Source organism: Lissotriton vulgaris, chromosome 4_1 (genome assembly GCF_964263255.1).
Source record: "Lissotriton vulgaris chromosome 4_1, aLisVul1.2, whole genome shotgun sequence".
NCBI classification, from domain to species: Eukaryota; Metazoa; Chordata; class Amphibia; order Caudata; family Salamandridae; genus Lissotriton; species Lissotriton vulgaris.
The window spans coordinates 1,396,479,716-1,396,501,998 of NC_141691.1; the positions used below are offsets into that span (position 1 = coordinate 1,396,479,716).

Sequence of the window (22,283 nt, forward strand, 5' to 3'; positions counted from 1 at the left end):
TTACGTGTTTTTACCCTGATAAATTGGTGTTGAGGAATAGAGCTGCTTTCCTTCCAAAGCGGTCACTCCATTCTATCTAGATCAGTCCATTACTCTCCTGACTTGCTACCTCTCCCCATCCCACTAAAGAGTTGGGGCGGTTACATCACTTGGATCCCAGGCTGGCGGTTAATTACTATCTAGAACGCACCAAGGGCACAAGACTGGATGACCAGCTCTTCATTTGCTAATGTGGTCCCAAAAAAAGGAAAGGCTGTGCATAATGAGGACCCTCCCATGATGGATTATCCTATGCATCAAAATCTGCTGTGCTTTGGTCAAGAATGACCCTGTGGAAGGAATCAGGACCCACTCCAGCAGGGCGAAGTCCACCGCTTCTGCACTTGCCAGAGGAGTCCCATGGCATGGATATGCAAGACAACCACATGGATAACCCTGCATGCTTCTCCCTAGCATTATTGCCTGGACTCAGGAGTAAGTTGGGATGGCCTCTTCGCCCAGTCGATTCTGCAGTGTTTTCTAGTCTAACCATGCATCAACCCTCCAATTTATGAATGATATTGCTCTGTAATGCATTCTGCTGGTGAGGAATCTGCAGGGAGAGGTTCCATCAGAAGAAAAAGTTTCTTACCTGCAGTAACAATGTTTCTGGTGGATTCTCTACCTGCAGATTCCTCACCGACCCATCCGCCGTCCTGTTTGATGGGTCTGTTATATGGAAAGTTAATAAGTTTCCACTTTTATCTTTGATACTATGCTAATCTTTCAATGTCCATATACCTCTCGCCTTGAAGGCTTGAAAATTATGGTACAAAACTGATGTCATTGCCTTGGAGGGGGCACAATATGGCTTCAGTGAGGTCACCTCACACCACTTCCAGCGTCCATCCCAAACCAGCACCAACTATTGACGGCATGAGAGCTTTAAATTTCCAGATTCAGTCCGACGCCTGGGGTTGTTCTACAGGTGAGAAATCTGCAAGTAGATAAAGTATTCACCAGAAAGATCGTTAATGCAGGTGAGTAATTTTTTCGAGTAAAACATAATTTCTTGGATAAAATCCACACGATTGGCAGGTAGACCAAATACACCTAGCTTGCACAAAATTTCAATTTTCAAAATGTATTTTCTTCAAATTATCACTTCATATCTAGTTATGCAGCTCAAGAAATCGTTTGGCTTCTCCAGCATCACATGGGGCCTAACACCTCATTTTCTCTCCAGCAGTTTTATATTTTTTGCACCTCTGTTATTGAAATATTTGACTGAGATTTTATGTATGCATTTTCTAATGATAGATATGTTTATTTGTTTAGGCATATATATTGCTATGTTTGTGAAACCTTAGAAGGTAACTGTAAGACCTAATTTGGGTGGCCCTCAACAACCAAGGGTTACTGGGCTGTTTATTGCTTGTATAATGGGCCCACCATACTTCTGAACCCCAGATTGAAAACCCAGTACTATAAGCACTTGACTCTCAATTTGGCTGAGCAATCCAAGACTTACTCAAGGAAGTGGTGCAAGCTAGAACCTCTCAACATACTTAAACCGCAAATTATTAAATACTAAATTAATGTCCAGTCCTTGCTATACTTTTATAAAAAGAAAAATGGTTTAACAAATGAGCAAAGTACTACACACAGAATAAAAAAACACTGTAACAAGCATTGGGCATGGGGGTCCCCAGGCCAGGGGTATCCCTCTGGTCATGTTCCAAAGTACTCTAATGTGTACTACTTACAATTGTTAGAATTGGAGGGCTCAGTCATGACTTAGTATACAGATTTATGTGGGGGCTTGGGGGCAGTACAGTGCTCCAGCTGGGGTTCAGGTAATAAGGCCAGTATCTCTCTACTATCATCAGAAGGCAACAACAGGTGATGTCATGGATGCACATTAGCACTGTAGTGACCCATCTCAGTAGGAGCATCACTTTGAAATATACCTTTGTGACCTTGAGAGTATACAGGCACAGTGATGGTTAACAACATGCACAGTAATTTTTAGGCACCGGGCTTGCACTGTCTGGAGGACCTGTAGTAATCCGTTAATGGAGTGCAATCCTGCCCGCCTGCTGCTTGCCATTGGTTCACTAATGTGTTGCTCTTCTTTCCTGGCGCCTTATTGGTTGGCGGTCCCGGTACATCACTTCAGGTTTATGGCAAGGAGCACCAACCAACTACATTGTACTTACGCTGTAGATGTTTATTGTGTTTCATTTAGGGATTATTTATTTTATTTTAGGTTAGTAATATTGTATCACCATGGTGCCGCTTTCATGTTGAATATTTTGAATCACCATGGTGCCAGCTTTGTGGGCCACCATGGGCATAACTTTAGTATGCACGGGTGCCGCGCTTTATGTGTTGGCACGCCACTTTCAAAATCATTTTTTTACTACCAAGGCAGCCGCTTCACAGGCCACATGCACAGAAGATGTGTGTGCACGGGCGCCACACTTTCTTTTAGCACGGCGCCCACTTTCATATTTACAACATGGGCGGCACACTTTATGGTTGAGCACGGCGCCCACTTTTATTTGAAAAAACCCCAATATTTCTAAGTTGCAAATGTGAGTCCTATTGCATTGCAAATGCTCATTAGCACTTTTCAGGAGACTAATGACAGAGGTCTCTGCTGAAAAAAACTTATCAGGTCATTCAGAGTAAGTAAAAGAGAAGCAGATTATCACACTAAGACATTGCCAGGGACGTTAGATTCTACATAATTTTGAAAATCCCTTGAGGATGCATGTGTGACTCTGGAGGTGGAATCTGTTTTGGTGCTGCTTAAATCCTTCCTGGGAGAATATGAATATTTTGTTCACATCCTGTTGAACACCCCAAAATGTTTTAGATGAGTAATCTATGAGAAGATAATTTACAAGAAACATTTTCAAAGGTAAGTATATCGCTTATTAGCAGGCTGAGTCAATTATTGTTCTATACAAATGTCTTATAGCTGGAAGAGACTGTTTTTAGTGCCTTTTATTCATACTTGCTACTTCTGCAAGTTAGTTTACTAATTATTTTTTTTCTTTAGGATTTTGTGAACTTCATACCAGACTGCGCCCAGACAAACTATTCACAGGAATGCAAGGTGAGTGGCGATCTTCCACTATTAAGCTTAAATTGATTAATCTTAGTTACAGGCACACAACCTGTAAGCCCTCTTTTCAGAGTTAGTTTCTGAAGCCCATGTCATTCGTAACTAGTTTCTGTATATATTTGAATATGAGGTCACTTGTCATGTCCTTCATAAATGCAGATTTCTGACACAAGAAAGATGTCTTTGTGTTTCGAAAGTTGGCAGTGCTTAGAGATTTGAAGCAAAGTCGGAAAATTGAGCACAAATTTTGATTTTGGTTGAGAATGAGCAACATAATGGTAAAAAACGCACAGGAACTTTGAAGAGGTAGAGGGAAATCTGATTTGACGTTAATCATTAATCACTAATGTAAAACATACAGAGATATATATATATGGAATGGGGCTTCCTTAGAGCCCCTTTCAGCCAGTGGCGTATGTGGTTCAGATGACTTTAGACATTGGCTAACAGGGTTGTCCATCTTTGCAGCATCATCCGACTGCACTTCATGGATGAAAACATCCTCAAGCTAACTTTGGCAAAGCCAATAGGTCCCACCTATGTGAGAGCCATAGGCTTTGCCAATATCTTTTGGCCATGTTGTACAGTAGCATAGCTGTGCAGAGCATGGCTAAAAGTAAAGTTCGAAAAAAAGCACAATGGCACGGCTAGCAATGGCCACGACATATCGCTTTTTTATTGTTATTACGGCATGTGGGGAGAAGCAATGCATACAACGAGAGAGTGTGGGTGGAAGGGATGAAGCAAAACCGACACAGCTGGGGCGCAGGAGTGTCTGAAGAATCAACAACCCACAGTTGATAGATCAGCAACTTTATGGGACTCAAAGGTACAACTTCAAATCAACTTTAGAAACAAAACATTATGGAAACAAGAACTGCCCACATTCTTAACTAGCAGGACATGGTAATAAAGTTTCTGATAAAGTTAAACTGTCCGAAAGAGTTTGACTGGTGCTTGCCAAGACGGTGCTCTCATTTACAGGAAACATGTTCATGCACTGACCTATTAATTGTTAATTAGAGCCGCGGAGTTCTACAAAGTAAAAAAAAAGAGCCGGTAAAAATGGAAGAGGGTAGAGTGCAGCTAGGCATTAATAACAGTGATGTACTAGATGATGAGTGAAGTTCTGCATATTTGAACTACCACAACCAGATCAGAGCCACCAAGAGGAACTTTATCCCCAACAAAATCCTGGCAAACTCCACCACTCCAAGGAACCTCTCAGTGTCATTCAAGAATTCACCAACCCACACAGCGAAGCCACAGACATCACCCCATTGCACGATCTCTGCGACAAGCTTGGAACCTATTTCCACATCAAGTTCAAAAACCCCTACGACAACTTCGACCATCCACCAGACACCACAGACGGCCCCTCCTCCCCCAGAAACACTAGCCAGCCCACCATCTCCAACTGGAAACCAATCACGGCCGAAGACACCGCCTCAACCATGAAAAGCATCCACTCGGGGGGGGCCCCCACCGACCTTGCCCCCTCATATCTATCACAGAGCCGTGGATGCCATTGCACCCGAACTATAACGCACCATCAACACCACCTTCAAAACAGGCACCTTCCCAGACGACTGGAAACATGCAGAAGTCAGACCTCTGCTCAAAAAGCCCACAGCGGACCCCACCGACCTCATCCTACTCGACCAATCAGCGGTCTTCGACAACGTCTCCCACCACACACTATTCGCCAGACTACACGACGCAGGCATACAAGGAACAGCCCTGGACTGGATCCGATAATTTCTCACTGGAAGAAGCCCAAGGATCATACTCCCATCCTTCCTCTCTGACCCCGCGAAAATCAACTGCGGAGTCCCACAGGGTTCATCACTGAGCCCTACCCTCTTCAACATCTACATGGCCCGCATCACAGCCATCGTCCGACAGCACGGCCTCAACATCGTATCCTATGCCGACGACACCCAGCTCATCCTCTCCCTCACCAAAGGCCCACCACTGCCAAACTCAATTTCCAGAAAGGAATGCAAGACGTTGCAGACTGGATGACAAACAGCTGCCTGAAGATCCATGCCGAGAAGACCGAAGTCCTTGTTCTCGGTACCACCTCTTCTACATGGGACAGCACCTGGTGGCCGATCGCCCTCGGAAGCCCACCTACCCCCTCAGACCACACCAAGAACCTCTGCATCGTACTCTACATTACTCACCATGACAGAGAGGTCAACGCAGTCCCCTTCAGCTGCTTAAACATCCTTTGAGTCCTCCTCAAGACCTTCAAATGGATCCCCCCTGAGTCAAGGAAGACAGTCACCCACGCACTCATCACCAGCAGACTGGACTATGAAAACGCACTCTACGCTGGCATAAACAAGTCTCTACTTCGCAAACTCCAGACAATACAGAACACCACCGCCAGACTTGTCCTCGGCATCCCCCGGCACGAACACTTCAGCCAACACCTATGAAATCTCCACTGGCTTCCCGTGGAGAAAAGACTCACTTTCAAAATCCTCACTCGCGATTACAAATGCCTACACAACATTGGACCCAAATACCTAAACGACAGAATCAACTTCCACGTACCCAAAAGAAACCTCCGATCTTCCAACCTTGCACTGGTCGAAACCCTGCGCATCCACAGAGCCAGAGCAGGCGGAAGATCTTTCTCTCACATTGCTGCCAAGGCCTGGAACGAGCTACCTGCAGTCATCAGATGTGCCTCCTCCTTGAACACCTTCAGGAAGACCCTCAAGACCTGGCTCTTTGGCTAAACCGATCTGCGGACTCCCCCCTCCCCAGTCCCCCCGCGCCTTGAGACCCTCGCGGGTAAGTAGCTCGCTTACAATTCCCTGATTGATTGATTGACTCTTGCTTTAGCTCTTTCCTGACAGGAAACTCACGGTGCTACAAGTCCCTCCCACCCACTTTGCTGCTAGCACCTTGTAACAAAGACTTTGGCATGACCAGTCTGAGTAGTATAACCAAAAGTGCCAAAAGTGGTCTTGCAACTGACTATTGGAATGCACAATTATTCTCTACAAGTTTGGTATAAAAATGCGCCAGAAAGGTCAGGCAGTCAGTCCAAGATTTTTGTACCAGAATCTGGGCTTTCCACTTTAGTGGCAATCAAGAATCCAGCCAATCCCTCTTTCCAGGTATGGGAAAAGCAACCTGGGAAACTTCAACCAGGAGATGCATTGGAGGTGCCCTTGAACGAGGAAGATGCTGCTGAGAGGGCCTGTGATACAACTTGGGTGGGGCAAGCCATAGTGGCCTGCTGCAGCAGCCGAGAACGACCTGCACCCCTCTGCAAGGGTGTGGCCCAGGGATCCTGAAATGTCCCAGCAGCAATTTGTCCTTGCGAATGCGAACTTCACTCTTCCCAAGTTTTGTTTTGAAAACAAGTCCCACAAAGTACCAGGGTGCTAGAAGAAGCCAACCCATAACCCGCAGTTCCCACCAGCCTCATTGGAAGAATAAGAGTGCTGGAGGAAATCCTGCATACCCAAAGAGGCATGTGAAAAGACTTGAGTACTCACTGTTACAACCTGGTTGGAAATCTGATTGTTTGGATGATGATTTTTGTAATTGGGCCAGGGAAAGACCCCAAGCTGCAATACCTACGTTTCTGCAAAAAACGTTCTTTCACTGCAGTTGCCTTGACTGGTAGTGGCTCTTCATCTGATTACCTGATTAACTGCAATGGTGCTGGTGCTGCCTGTGCAGCACACACACAGTTCGGCTAAGCCAGGGCAAAGATGCTGCCGTCTGTGCTCCGTGGGCCTTGTAGAGCACACCAGAGGGAGCAGTGCAGCCCCACCATACACTGAACAATACTGACACCTCCTGTTCTCTGAATGATGAAACTGGCAACAGGGAGATATGCAACCAGGAGAACACTGAATGGGAAGGGAAACAAGGCCAGTATCTCCAGGGAGGAAGTAATCACAAGTTGTAATGCGACCATCCCAAAGACTTGCAGAGTTCTCTATGCCCCTGCCATGGAGAATCATAAAAGATAGTTTGTGGTTGTTTCACAAAGAGTACCTTAAAGAGATTATCCCATTGAAAACATCCTAGAAGGTGTCCCATTATTTGCTGAACGATTTTGAAGAAGATTCAGTATTTTTACCTTCTTACATGTTATGTACCATATTAAGTTGTGTGTGATTTAGTAAAGTACTTTTTCTTTGTCAAAGTCTTAACACCATCGGTGCGGTGCAGATTTACCTTGTGCGCTGACCATCATAAATTCCCATTGTTCATGACGAGCTCAGCTCGCCATGAGTGTACGAGAGGTGTACCTCATGACGAGCATCGAAGGGGTTAATCCTGGCTAAACATTGAATTATTAGTTACTCATCTTTGTTTGTTTGATGAGTTACGAGTCTCTAGCTTCACACAGCCTCCCTCAGAAAGCCTTGTGGTGCTTGTTTCCATACCCTGAAGGTCCAGTGCTAAAGGGTTGTAGCTGGTGCTCAGTAGCAGCCGCAGCAAGCCAGTCTGCCCGCTCGCACCATGGCACCACTGGTAAAGCTCTGATTGTCACAAGCCAATCCAGGGCCACCAAACCCCAGGGGCCACCACGCCAATATGTATCCTAAATATAATAATCCTCTGAGAATGGATACATATTTGTGTGAGCTCCGGGGGGGCTCCGCCCCGCCTGGACCCCATCTTCTGGGGCCCCTTACCTACGCTCCCTGCCCAGGGCCGCCATGAGCCTAGAGCCGCCCCTGCCAGTAACCCCTGCCTAGCCTGGGATTCATGAAAACAAGTTCCCATAGATGGTTTTCCAGCTTCCACCGAGTAGTTACCAAGAGAGAGATGAGGACATTTTCTGTCCACTTTTGATATTTCCTCTCATGTGAACCATAATCGTGTTCAGGAGCGTATAACTTGTCCACAGGTGCCTCATACATATGAACAAAAAGAGCTCTTTGTGGGGTGGGGGAACCGGGTATGTCAGCTTACCAATTGTTTTCACTCTAATACTATCTTTCTCGGTTAAAAATTCCAAAATTAAGTTGATGTTATGATCCCACAGCATTCTAGTGACCATATTCCTAAGAAACACTTTTACCAAAACAAATGGCAGCTTGTAAAACAGCTTTTACTTGATACCTTTACAAATGAGAGTGGGATTTTTCATTTTGTAAATGTTAATGCTATTATGGATTAATGCTTTGAAACTATCTTTTGTTTACAGCATTCTCTTTTTTATATTGACTTTTCTGCATGAACAAAAAACTCTCACATTCAGCTATTAAATTCCTAACACGTATGCTGTCCACACCTCAGAATGTATGTACAAAAAAATGCCAGACATTGTATTGAGGCCAAAGTTGCATACAGTCCTACCATATTTCTCGTCTGCCTGTACGTCTCATATCCACTTCAATGTATTCCTGTACCATAAGATGTATAATTCTGTGCTGAGGTAGCCTTATTTCTCTTATGTTAGAAAGCATTGTTGATAACTTTTTTTAATGCACGTTTTTTCTGCAGACTGATTAGTGTTAACCCCATTTATTTTTGTGGAAACAATTTTAGTCCAGAGGCATGAGTTTTGAGATATTTTCTTTCAAGGTCTAGGCATTATAATTCACAGTTCAAAATGTAATCCTACTACCACCATAAGCGAAGTCTCTTCCTTCATTCTTTTAATGAGAGTTGTTTATTGCTTGCAATAGAAACTTGTAACTGAGCTTCACTATATAGTGGGGTTGTGTTTTTTTTTCTCTCTGGTATAAACGGATTGCTGTGAACGGTCACTTGTTCTGTAACATCGCTTGCACTATAGCACATGGTGGTAGCCCGATCACTTCATTGTCAAAAAATGATTTGTGAAGTACTTCCAACAAATCCAAAGATGAAACTTATGTAATGTATTTGCAAAAAATCTATCACCAATTTTTTCTGACTTCTTTTGGTCTGGGCCAAAACCTATTGGTCTTTGTCAAAAGGTTTTAATGAATATTTGTGTACTAACGTGCTTTCTTAACTGTACTATAAAACCAGTTTTGAGGTTAAGCAGTTCACTGCATTTAACACTAAAGAGGTGTACACTTTCTTTTCCCTGTATATCACGCTTGACCCTATTCTGTGTCAACAAAGGCCACATCACCCTTTTCTTACTATCATCTAGTATAAAAACAGTTTGTGGTCTTGTTTTATATATTCTATTAAAAAGCAGCAACCAATTTCGGTATTGCTCCCATAACTTCAGGCTAATCAAATAGTGAATTTGTTAGAATTGTTCGATCTGCAGGTTTTGGAGATGAGCGAACTGCTGATCAGAGTACCTTGGCTCCTTTTCAGTTAGTATGCGATCTCAAGACCCTCTTTGAAGAAAGAAGCCTTCATCGTGTTATGGAGATACTGCATGTCATTTCTTGAGCAACTGGGCCTATTAACCCCTACCAATGTAAATCATGCCAAACGTTGGGAGATGTTACTTGGAGGTAGATGAGGTTGTCAGGAGGTTAAACCTTCTACACTCATGTACTGCGGTCAATAAAAATAAACTATTACTTAGAAGCAAATTTGAATAAATATAGTATTTTGCTGTCTCCGCACTAAATAGTCACTTTGCAATTGAATCAGTTATATTATGCAATGTGTTGCTTTTCATTTCATAGACCATAGATTTTCAGTAGGTTTAAAGACTGTTGATGTCCGGGGGTCAAAACCTGTGACTTGCAGGTTGCTCACAAATTCAAGGAGCATATATTTGACTTATTGAGTATTTCAAGTTTTGAACATTCCAGATGCCCTCTGAAATTGTCTGTAGGACAGTGTGGTTCTGAAAATCCCCATGCTGTTCATCAGCCATTTGGACAAGATCTATTCTACACCTACTTCAAATGCATCCATGGCCTCCTGAATATGTTCTATATTTCCAAGATGTATTCCATCTATAAGACTTCAGCTCTGCAAGCCGTATATACCGACCCAGAGATAATTTACAGGTCTTTACAATATAGCGTTGGTCATTTATTCAACAGAAATCAAAACCAATCAAAAAGACAATTATCTCAAATAGGATTTATTTTTTCAGATTTTGTTTCTCTATTAACATGTTTTCACTTGGTTTTATTTATCCTCAAAGACCAGAAATGCCAGCATTTTGGGATTTTGTTGGACAAGCCCCACAGAAATAGTCTTCATTACTGATCAAGGCATCGAGTTTTATCAGGTAATTTCATTACCGTCAATCTGTGCTTGTGTAATCCTTGGTGCTATATATTTTGTGGCATATATTTAAAAGGTATAACAACTTTATTTCATGTTCAGAACGTTTATTAAAATAGAATGTTAATATGATCATTGACCATAGTTTATATGGTGATTTTGTCTAGTGGAGGCTAATTACAAAAATGTACAACCAAGATGTTCAATCTAAAACATAGGTCAGATCAGCCTTGGACATGTCTTCCAGTACTAAGAATAAGCGGAAGGGGAGTTGACTTCTGGTGAAGGATGTGGGTTTATTAATGTATTTTTTCAATGCTGATGTGAAGGGATTCTCTGAAGTCCAGATCTTGTGCAACTTACACCCTTGACAGGGGCGGTAGTCATTCACCTTTTGGAGGTCAGTCAGAAAGCCTGAACAAACCAAGCCCTACTTTATTTTAAACGCAGTGTTCTTTTCAAATAAACGAGAGGCTCCTCTTTTCCTCGTATCCTTGATTTTAGTCAGCCCCCTGGTGAGGTGTTCCAAGGGTAGGGCCAGCAGTTATAAAGATCCAAGTACAGATGTGCACTGCCTCTAGGTTAAGCCAAGCAGGTGCCAGCCATTAGCGTAAGAAAAGGACGCAGGGGGGAGTGAAGCCTTTTCTTGGCATCCAGTTATTGCTTTTTGGGCAGTAGCAAGTGTAGGGGCATTTGTTAATCAGTGGCGCCCCAGAGCCACAACACTGGTGTACTCCAATCAGACAACAGAGTTGCTCTTTTGATGTGTGGACATGCATGTGTGGTCTCTGTATGAATGTGTGCATTTCTCCAGTAACACGAAGTAGCCTCAAAATCATGTTTTCTGCATTCATTGGAAACACCTACATGTAAGAACATGGCTGCTAAGCGTGAATGATGGTCTTAGTCATTCCTTGCCGCTGTTATGCTCCCTGTCAATCCGCACCTGCGTTTTACAGTTTGAAGAGAAACATTTACTCCTGTTCATGTAAATAGAATTTTTCTACTTTCAACATCCCTTTCTGTATTGTGGTTTCCAGGTGTTTCCAGAGAAACGTTACCTGAAGCTCCTAAAGAGTCAGAGCATCAATGTGAACTGGTACCTGTATTGCCCCGAGAGCGCGGTCATCCTCCTGTCCACCACTGTCCTCTGCAACGTCTTGCAGCCTTTCTATTTCAGGGTAAGAGGCAGAGATTACTGGGTTTGACCCAGAAGCAGCTCTTTTGTGACTTGGCGGTGGTGTGAGACCTAACCTGCCTTTTTGCTTTTTTTTGGTTTGTATGCTCGAAGTAATTTGCTGTAGATGAGATTTTCTGTTTTTAAATAAGATGCTATTGAGCTTTTCACCACTGATTCTCGATTTGTGAGAGGCAGCTGCATTAGATATGAGCACACTAGTTTAGCTTTCACACATTCACTTGGTCACAGACTGCTTGAGTTTATTTAGAGACTGTATGCAATGCTGTTTTGATCATCCTACTGTGGAAAGACTTTGGTGGCTCTGTGTTTAAAGTTGCATGGAATTCTTTCCTAGAAGGAGCATCCATGTAAAGTAGTTTGCTAGAGGTCACAATCGTAATGCTAGACTTTTGTTGCATATCTTTTATGCCTTCCTCAGTACACTTGTGGCTTGGATGTTTGAGCAGCGTTACAGAAACACTTATTCATCACCCCTTCCACCGGAACCAGCCCATTGGACGGTTATTCTCTTGATCAACAGCGATGGACAATGGTTCTATGGCCCAGCAGCAGAAAGCATTCTATGAAGAGAATCAGAGCATATCATTGTGTGCAGAGTTATTGATGTGCGAGGTCAGTCAGTGGCATACAAACTAGTAGTCAAATATTTATATGGCACAGCGAACTCCAGTTCAGGTTCTCTGTGCAGGACACTTTTTAGCAGAGCAATGGCTTAGGACTTCCAAGTGGCATTCTGTGCCACAGGAAGTCCCAAGAATATATGGTCTGTCTCAGTTGTCTTTTGAATTATCTCTCATATGGCACTTAGATATGTTATTTAGGCGGTTGTTTGCTTTAGAAATGGTGACGTTTTTCTGGGATTGCTTCTTTTCAGATTGGAACAATTTATTTTGTGGCATAAAAATGATGCGTTTTCTTCCCATACCCAATTGTGAGCATTGAATTAATGAAAAAGCCTAGCTACAAAACTTTCTTTAAACCTCTGTCTTTTTTTTACCTTTGTAAGGTTGTCTTCTCCATTGAGACTCAATCTTCTCAATCTGAGACTCCACCCTCTTCATGCGGATGAAATATTAAATAGTTACTTATGCATTACTTTTTCAGAAAGACTCGGCAGGCACCCTCTAGTCATGCATACTGTGAATTTGAACTCTCCCTTTGGGGAAATTGAGTAGGAACATCATGCCTGTGCAATTGGGCATTAAGACGCTGCACTTGTGTGAGGTTTAAGGATATTCGCTAAGGTTTTTAGTTGCTACTCTGTCTGCATTTCTTGTTATAAAAATAACAAATGGGCAGCTGTGCTAAAACATTTCATTTCTGACTTGGGACACCCCTTACCATTTGAGTACTAGCAACCTAATTCACCTATATCAACATACCTCATACATGCTTGTTGCTTGTTATTTACAAGTTACTATCAGGACTAAGATTCAATAAAAGTACAGGATAATAGGGTCTGGAGTTTGCCCATGGATGGGCTAAGTACAGGAGTTAAAGAATGACAGGAGGCTCACAGAGGTTTGTACATGACACAAAAAAGTTAAACGTGCTGGAGAGTATACTGCCGGAGTTGATCAAAAACTACTGCTGGCAAAAGCGTCAAAATGTTAGTGGGACGGAGGACAAGTGTCTCCCAGCTACACAAGTATTTGCAATTCAAGAGGTCTCGCATTTACAAAAAAACTGATAAATAAAAGGCATTGTCATTTACAGCGCCAATAGCTTAAACTCTCGCAAAAGCCCGATCTATTGCATTGCAAATGCGTTTGATGCCCATGCTATATATATTTTTTAAAGCGTTAGGAGAAGTGTGTTCTGCCTGCAACAGCAGGCAGGACAAAGCTATTTGAGATGATAGTACGTGGAGGTTGTAATTAAAGCCTACTGAGTAACCATACACGTCACAGGGGTTGTCATCATGGGAGGTTACAAAATGAGACCAGGCGGTACTAAGGAGGGACTACTAAACCTATTGACCAATGAACGGCCACAGTTTACTGTGGACAATGACACAAGCCAATTACTATATATAATTCTGAACACAGCATGCCTCGCAAAGCAGCGCATGCGTGTGCCCAGGCTTGACCTAAAAATTGCTAGAGTGAAAGCTACTGACCACTGTAATAACCGCTGTATCTTGATCCCAGGTAACAATCTCTCCAGTTTACGCTTTGATGGAATTATGTCATTATTCCGACTAGGTAAAGATTGGGAATCTGGCATAGGCGGAATCAAGACTGTAGACTGTGGGAACAATGGGACAGTGTAAACTAAAGAGGGTGTTAACACTAGATACACACAACTTCATGGTTGCTGGTACATTTCTGGGAAATAAGACCGAAAAACAGTATTCAAAGGCATTTTGACATGGAGTCTATACCTGGTGACCTGTCATTAGTTTTTGCAGCACTCCACTTTGTACCAATTCGCACCTGTATTCTACACGTTTGTTATTGTTTTCCCTTTTCTGTGCCTTATAACCTTGGGTATCATTTTCTCTCTTGCCTCTTTCACTCCTGGCTGGTCTGGTTTGTGGTGTCATCCTGGGGGTTCCTATCTGGTAGTGGGGTCTGGCGGAGGCTTGTCATAGTAACATTATTACAAAAACCAGTAATCCTACAATACTCATCTGCTTTTATAGTTCCATCCTGTTGGTACCTGTATACCTATCTGTGGTTTCCCATTTATCCTAAGCTAATTCAGTGACACACTGTTCCTACAAACATTGATATTTCCCAGTGTTGTTCCTAGCCTGTGACAATCCAGTTCAGTGTTTTTCTCTTACACCCTTCTCCTGTTTTCTTCCTTTCCTACTGCAGTTGTTAGTCCTTTCCCACTGCTATTGGTGAACGGAAATCACAGGGGCTCTCAGAGGGTCTGATCAAAAGGAACTTGACCATTTTCCATGCCCATGGACCTATTTGAAAACCACGTTCAAGGGCCGTTGTCAAGTTACACCAGTTCAGGTCTATTTTTGGTAAACTGCAGTCAGCCCATACCGGATGAATAGCACTTACGGTAACATAGAACTAGTTAATTATTTTGCCAGTCCCAGCAATTGGTCTTGCAAGCTGCTTGTACTGATAAGGCCTTTTCTGCTGCATTCTGCCAAGATGTTCAGAAGATTTAAAAGATGCATTGGCTTTGTTAGATAATCAATGTTGTACCTTCTCAGATCTGAAACAGCTAATGATTTAAATAGATGCACAATAATTTATTCATGAAGTCTTTCATTAAAGAAAAGAGATACTTTTCAGTCAATGAAAGTTAATGACCGGATTGGACTGGCCTATAGGGCAATCAGATAGTGCCTGATAAGCCGGTCTGACAGATCAGTGTGTGAGGCGTTTAGTTTTAGCAGTTGTTGGCCGGTTTCATGGCCAGGTGGGCCATTTTTCCTGTTGATTTCCCTGATATCACCTCTTTTTTCTTTTGTTTTTTTTAAAAATTTTAGCTATTTGCTTCACTAATGCCGGCACTTTTCTTTTTGTCCCCGGGTGTAGTAAAGTAGGATCTGCTTTGATGGTTACCACCTCTTTTTGCCTTTGTGCTATGCTGTTTCTGATTAGTCTGACTGGGATCCTGCTAACCAGGACCCCAGTCTCTGCTTTTCTCCCCTAAAGTGGTTCTGGTGAGTACCTAGGTAAAAGCCAGATTCTCTACCGGTGTACACTTACAAGTCCCTAGTATATGGTACTAAGGTATCCAGGGCATAGGTACACTGTAGTGTAGGCCCTATATTCCCAATAGGCTCTGCGCATTGGAATAATATATCCTGTAGCTTAGACGCAGGCGTGAGATACCCTGGGTCTCTACCGAATATATTAGACTTAATTGTGAGTGCCAGCTAGCTCAGAGGTCACTAGAAACTTTCTCGAATTCACAAGAAGGGATTCGTTTCTGACAACCGCATAAACCTGACAGCTATATTTCCTTTTATTAGGTCTCGGCTAAAGACGCGCGTAAGCGCGTCTCCGCCGAGATCTTATGTCACCGAGCGTGCTTCCCAGGAGACACTCCTGGCCGCGCGCAGGCGATTCTAAACTGGCACGCGCATTAGTACGAGCGCTGCGCGAGGCTCCCACACAACACACGCATATATAGAAACAGAAGCGCTCACGCACGCACATACATACAGAACCCCCCCACTCATACACACACACACACACACACACACACACACACACACACACACACGCGCGCGCGCGCGCGCACCGGCCCCCCCCTCTCCCCTTTAACTTACTGCTCCGCACCGGCAGGGAGAGTTGACGCTGCGGCTCCTATCCCGGGACTCCCTCTTGGTCAAGGGAGCCCCGCAACACGCGTGCAACGTCCTGTTGTCGGCCCCGGGGGCTCTCCACGCTCGCAGGAGCCCCGGGCCGCTCCACGCATTTCCTCCGCCTGCCTCCTCTTCCGGTCCGGACGCGGCTCCGCCCCCGTCACAGGCGACCTTGCCTGACTTCCGGTGCGGCCGCGGCGGAATTCCGGGGGCAGTAAGTTATTGTATATTTGGCTGCTAAATGAAAGCGTGTCCATCTGCCACTGACATTTAAATTTACTAAAAATATGTGAATATGCCCTAAATCCAAATGTAAATTTAATTTAGTAGTGAGTGCAGAGTAGTGAGTGCAGAGTAGTGAGTGCAGAGTGCAGAGTAGTGAGTGCAGAGTAGTGAGTGCAGAGTAGTGAGTGCAGAGTAGTGAGTGCAGAGTAGTGAGTGCAGAGTAGTGAGTGCAGAGTGCAGAGTAGTGAGTGCAGAGTGCAGAGTAGTGAGTGCAGAGTGCAGAGTAGTGAGTGCAGAGTAGTGAGTGCAGAGTAGTGAGTGCAGAGTAGTGAGTGCAGAGTAGTGAGTGCAGAGTAGTGAGTGCAGAGTAGTGAGTGCAGAGTAGTGAGTGCAGAGTAGTGAGTGCAGAGTGCAGAGTAGTGAGTGCAGAGTAGTGAGTGCAGAGTAGTGAGTGCAGAGTAGTGAGTGCAGAGTAGTGAGTGCAGAGTAGTGAGTGCAGAGTAGTGAGTAGTGAGTGCAGAGTGCAGAGTAGTGAGTGCAGAGTGCAGAGTAGTGAGTGCAGAGTGCAGAGTAGTGAGTGCAGAGTAGTGAGTGCAGAGTAGTGAGTGCAGAGTAGTGAGTGCAGAGTAGTGAGTGCAGAGTGCAGAGTAGTGAGTGCAGAGTGCAGAGTAGTGAGTGCAGAGTAGTGAGTGCAGAGTAGTGAGTGCAGAGTAGTGAGTGCAGAGTAGTGAGTGCAGAGTAGTGAGTGCAGAGTAGTGAGTGCAGAGTAGTGAGTGCAGAGTAGTGAGTGCAGAGTAGTGAGTGCAGAGTAGTGAGTGCAGAGTAGTGAGTGCGTGCAGAGTAGTGAGTAGTGAGTGCAGAGTAGTGAGTAGTGAGTGCAGAGTAGTGAGTAGTGAGTGCAGAGTAGTGAGTAGTGAGTGCAGAGTAGTGAGTAGTGAGTGCAGAGTAGTGAGTAGTGAGTGCAGAGTAGTGAGTAGTGAGTGCAGAGTAGTGAGTGCAGAGTAGTGAGTGCAGAGTAGTGAGTGCAGAGTAGTGAGTGCAGAGTAGTGAGTGCAGAGTAGTGAGTGCAGAGTAGTGAGTGCAGAGTAGTGAGTGCAGAGTAGTGAGTGCAGAGTAGTGAGTAGTGAGTGCAGAGTAGTGAGTGCAGAGTAGTGAGTGCAGAGTAGTGAGTAGTGAGTGCAGAGTAGTGAGTAGTGAGTGCAGAGTAGTGAGTAGTGAGTGCAGAGTAGTGAGTAGTGAGTGCAGAGTAGTGAGTGCAGAGTAGTGAGTGCAGAGTAGTGAGTGCAGAGTAGTGAGTGCAGAGTAGTGAGTGCAGAGTAGTGAGTGCAGAGTGCAGAGTAGTGAGTGCAGAGTGCAGAGTAGTGAGTGCAGAGTGCAGAGTAGTGAGTGCAGAGTGCAGAGTAGTGAGTGCAGAGTAGTGAGTGCAGAGTAGTGAGTGCAGAGTAGTGAGTGCAGAATAGTGAGTGCAGAGTAGTGAGTGCAGAGTAGTGAGTGCAGAGTAGTGAGTGCAGAGTAGTGAGTGCAGAGTAGTGAGTGCAGAGTAGTGAGTGCAGAGTAGTGAGTGCAGAGTAGTGAGTGCAGAGTAGTGAGTGCAGAGTAGTGAGTGCAGAGTAGTGAGTGCAGAGTAGTGAGTGCAGAGTAGTGAGTGCAGAGTGCAGAGTAGTGAGTGCAGAGTGCAGAGTAGTGAGTGCAGAGTGCAGAGTAGTGAGTGCAGAGTGCAGAGTAGTGAGTGCAGAGTGCAGAGTAGTGAGTGCAGAGTGCAGAGTAGTGAGTGCAGAGTGCAGAGTAGTGAGTGCAGAGTGCAGAGTAGTGAGTGTGCAGAGTGCAGAGTAGTGAGTGTGCAGAGTAGTGAGTGTGCAGAGTAGTGAGTGTGCAGAGTAGTGAGTGTGCAGAGTAGTGAGTGTGCAGAGTAGTGAGTGTGCAGAGTAGTGAGTGTGCAGAGTAGTGAGTGTGCAGAGCAGTGAGTGCAGGTGCAGAGTGGTGTGTGCTGTTTAGTGCAGAGTGCTGTGTATTGGCAATGTAAATGACAATGCCATTTATTTATGATTTAAAGAAAAAAAAAGAAATGTCATGAGCAATGCCAATTGCTCTACCTTTAATGATGCCGAGACCATTGCATTGCAAATGCTTGTTAAAAAAGCAGTCTCTAGAGTTGCGGAAACAATAGATAGCTAATTCACTCAGTCAATCGTGCATGGTTTGTTTCACCAGAGCGGCTGAGAAATTAGAGAGACGGGCGTTTTCAATAAAAGAGGTTATTTATTAAACAGTCTTTCCCAAGCATTGAAAATGAACTGCTACAATAGTAAAGCTTACTGTGAAGTACAATGCATATAATACGAACAGTATTATAAAATAGTACTGTAAAAGCATGATATGGGTGTTGAGCCATAAAGTGCATAAAAGGTATAAAATGTATAAAATACATATAGTAATAAAATATGACTAAAAGTACTCAACTGGTGCTTCTGAAATACGCCTACCCCGGTGTACCTAACCTAAGTCTAGTACGAGGGAGGGAGTATAAGAGGAGGAGTTTAAGTCTAGGGTTTCGTCTGTCAGGAATCTAATTCCAAGAAATCTATAAGAGGGCTAATCAGCTACGTACCTTTGGTTTCAGAATGAAGGAGGTCTTGTATCTCATTCTCGGGACTCGATTTCCCAGATACCCGCAAGGGTAAACTGGAAACACTGGAACTGGATTTCTCGGCATGGAGAAATGGCAGAGTCTTGCAGTGCGTCTGCTGGAGGGTCGGCTTTCCTCTGCACTTGCTGCTGCAGGGCGTCGGGCAAGTAGATAGTCGATCTGCCGCAAACCACTGTGTCTTTGATTGGGCAAATCAAGGCATATTTACACTTTGAAGGTGCCGAGTTTGACGCATGTTTGAACTTAATAACGTCACTCAAAGGCTCAATTCTTGGAAAATGCAGAGAGTTCTAGGACAACTTAATATTCAAGCAGGGGGAAGTCCCGGGCTGCTGAAGGCGGGTTTTTCCAAGAAAACGTTGGTAGTTCTTGGAGCTTAGTATCCCTGCCGTATTTGGGCTGTATGGTTTGGGCCAAATATGGTAATGATTTATATGCCTTTGTAAGGATATGATAAAATAGACCTATATAAGGGCATAAATTGGGATTTTTATATTAGGGTCCTAGATTCATTTACAACACCCACTCCACGATGTTAAGTTCAATAAGCTAACCATGTAGGCACTGAACATATCTACAGCTAGTGTTTACAATCCCACCCCAAAATACATAACGTGCATTTGAACTGGGCATGCAGAACATTTTCTTTAGCATTTCTACAGTATGCAATGTACTTCAGTGAAGAATATCTAAGCATAAAGTCATCAAACAATTATACGAGCTGGAATATTCATGTCATTTACTTTTTCTAAAATGGCTCTTTAATACAGAAAAAAAATGTGAGATCTCCGTTTTGTGCAATTGAAGATCCTCCATCGAGTCTATGTGACTGGTATGCGTCTGGTACGAATGGGGCTCACAACTGATGGATTGTGTAGGCGTGGCTGTGGTATGAATGGTACTTTTCTTCATATTTTGTGGGAATGCCCGGTTATTTCTGCTTTCTGGTCTAGGATCCATGATGTGATGGGGCGTGTTACTGGGGTCCCCCTCCTTCTTGAGGCGAGGCGCTGCCTGCTTAATGTATGGGAGCCTACGGATTGTACGGCCGCTCAGACCTTTTGGATCACCCTGGGCAACATGGTTGCCAAGAGGGACATAGCGCAGCTCTGGGGCTCCCACAGACCGCCTGGACTTAGTGCCTGGAAAAATAACATGGATTGGTGCATGTTTCGGGAGAAAACGGTTTATGAGGCTCGGGGTCGTCCTAAGAAATGGGGTAGAATCTGGGCGCAATGGAACGAATACCGTGGTGACATTTGTACCCCGCCACTTGATTACACTGACACCATTCCCTCCTCCCCATAATTGACGTTCCCTTAATCAGAGTCCATTCTTAACACTCCTTTCATTGTTTTCCTCCCCTAGTAGATCTACTTCCATTCTTACATACAGATTTCCCGCTTTTCCTCCCCTCCCGTGAACTTGCCTTGCTTTACCATGTATTTGTTTTTGTTGTTTGTTTGACTTCGACAAAAATACAAAATTGAACCTTCAGTATCCTTCATATGAGGTTTTATGCCACTACACCGTAAAGGAGCGATAAACGGCCTTTTCCGCAATGTAATGTGGTGGATACTTGCTTTCTTGTCATAGCGGCCGGCCCGAATGGGTTGTAGGCAGACGCTGTGTATTGTGCATTTGATAAATAAAGGTTTTCAAAAAAAAAAAAATTTGAGACCATTTTGATACCATGTCATATCAATACTTCTATTAATAGGAAACAGGGCCAAATAGTATTTCTCAGTCAATGTTCAAAATGAATTTCTTGTTCTCCAGGAATAGTTCTACCTCAAGCAGGTTACTCTGTGCCACAGAAAAATCAATCTGTCTTGATAAGGAAAGAAATATTATGCAGAAGTCAAATTTTTGTTTTGAAAATTGAAGGCCGAATTTCAGAGTTCAGAAAACGCTGTGAGCATAGATCAAAAGTTCTTCTCGGTGTAAGGAGAAAACATCAGGTCGTCTAGGCTGGCAAAGAAATCGTCTACCACAGTAGGTGAAAGAGGAACCACTTGATCCAGCAGATCAAATGTGCACAGATGAGAAGCATTGCTTGTTGAAGCGTTAACAATGGTCAGGTCAGATGGTACCTGTGTGCCTGTTGAATCTCGTATCTCACCTTCAGTCAGACTTAGTGGTGGGATCTCAATGAATGCCGTCATCGGGATTTGTAGCCGTGGGGGACAACACAGTGCATGAGCCGTTACCGGACCTAGCAAAATGTCGACATCCGATGGCAGGACTGATGGAAGTATAAGACAGATGTCTAACACGCATTCTTCTCCGCAAAGCAGGCATCGTAGAACAGGTAAGATGCAATCTTGCCAGATTGGTCTGAATGAGAGAAGCCAAGTTGTATTCAGATCTCTTAAACGAGCCAAGCCGAGAATCTGTGTTATTCTCTCACGATACCTCTGGGCACGGACGGTTTGTTCCATGATGTTCTGGGTATCATTGGTTGCCGGACTTGCCATATCGGAGCAGAAGAAATAAAAATAGTATTCCTGCTACGAGTCCCAAGATGAAAGGCAGGCCGCCGAACACAGAGTGCACGAAATCTGGAAAAATTCCAAGGACTGCATCAAATGATGCTAACAGTCCAGAAAAAACTGTCTTAAATACATGTGCGATGCCACTGGTATCAGACATGTTTAAGATTTTGCTCAACACTTCTGCGAAATGTACAGGGCAGTTTGTTGATAATAATGCATGTATCTCTGCAGATGTCCTTGCAACTTGCAGATCATACGTTTCTTTTGATGATGTCAGTAGCACAGATTTTTGTAAAAGAATAGCCTTTAGTCTGCTCAAAGTATCAATTCGTATAGAAGAGATTTTCAGTGAAGGCCAAATTGCCGTCTCACTGTCTGACTTGCGAGTTGTATACAACACTTGCATACAACAAGTGACCATGAACGACACACTAACCAGAAAAAACTTTTCCTGGCACCATTCCACAGCAGCTGTGATCATTCAACATAACGTAACTGCCATTGGATAGCTGCCTGAAAACGGGTTCTATCCGTGTGGAGGGAATACCGTGCAGGTGGCATGAAAGGTTATTCGCAGAACCGTCGCAGGCTTCGTGTAAATTAATACCTTGGCACAGAAGTGTACCACTCAGTGAATTTTTACAATTTTTACCACTAAGGAATACTTCCTTCCCTTTGTTCCAAGATTTGTGTGTATATGGTAGAGTCCATGTTGACTTAATGTATTATTTAACCAACCTTTCATACAGGCCTTCTGGCATATGCTGTAGACAATACTGAAACTGGAAAATCGTCACTGGTGTCATAATGGTGCCATGAATTCTCCATTCGATAACAGGTTTCCCAGAAACTGTCAATGGTAATCTTTCCAGTTTTTCAATGCTCAGCACCGTATAGTCTGCTCCTCTTTGTGCCAAAGAGATTTGTTTATCTGTAAGGGTAAACCCAGTAAACAATGACGTGTTGATTAGCCTCCATGGCACGTAGCCTGAACGCAGATTTTGCAGTGTCCAGCCTAGCTGCATTATAGAACGTAATTGAGACTGGCCGTCTTGTAACATTAGCAAGTCCTGTTCCATTATGTCTATAGCAGAAGATACAATGCTGTCCAGTGAATATATTCTGGAGGACAGAGTAGTTAACCCATT

At 43.9% G+C, this 22,283-nt stretch overlaps 1 protein-coding gene across 1 annotated transcript in view; it reads left to right on the top strand.

Annotated features, from left to right (window-relative positions):
• RMC1 (regulator of MON1-CCZ1) overlaps positions 1 to 22,283 on the top strand; it is a 319,509-nt gene that overhangs the window by 71,364 nt on the left and 225,862 nt on the right. The window contains exons 4-6 of the mRNA XM_086965645.1: positions 3,047 to 3,103; positions 10,203 to 10,289; positions 11,326 to 11,466. Of these exons, the coding sequence (XP_086821771.1) occupies positions 3,047 to 3,103; positions 10,203 to 10,289; positions 11,326 to 11,466 (285 nt within the window). The remainder of the gene's footprint in view (positions 1 to 3,046; positions 3,104 to 10,202; positions 10,290 to 11,325; positions 11,467 to 22,283) is intronic.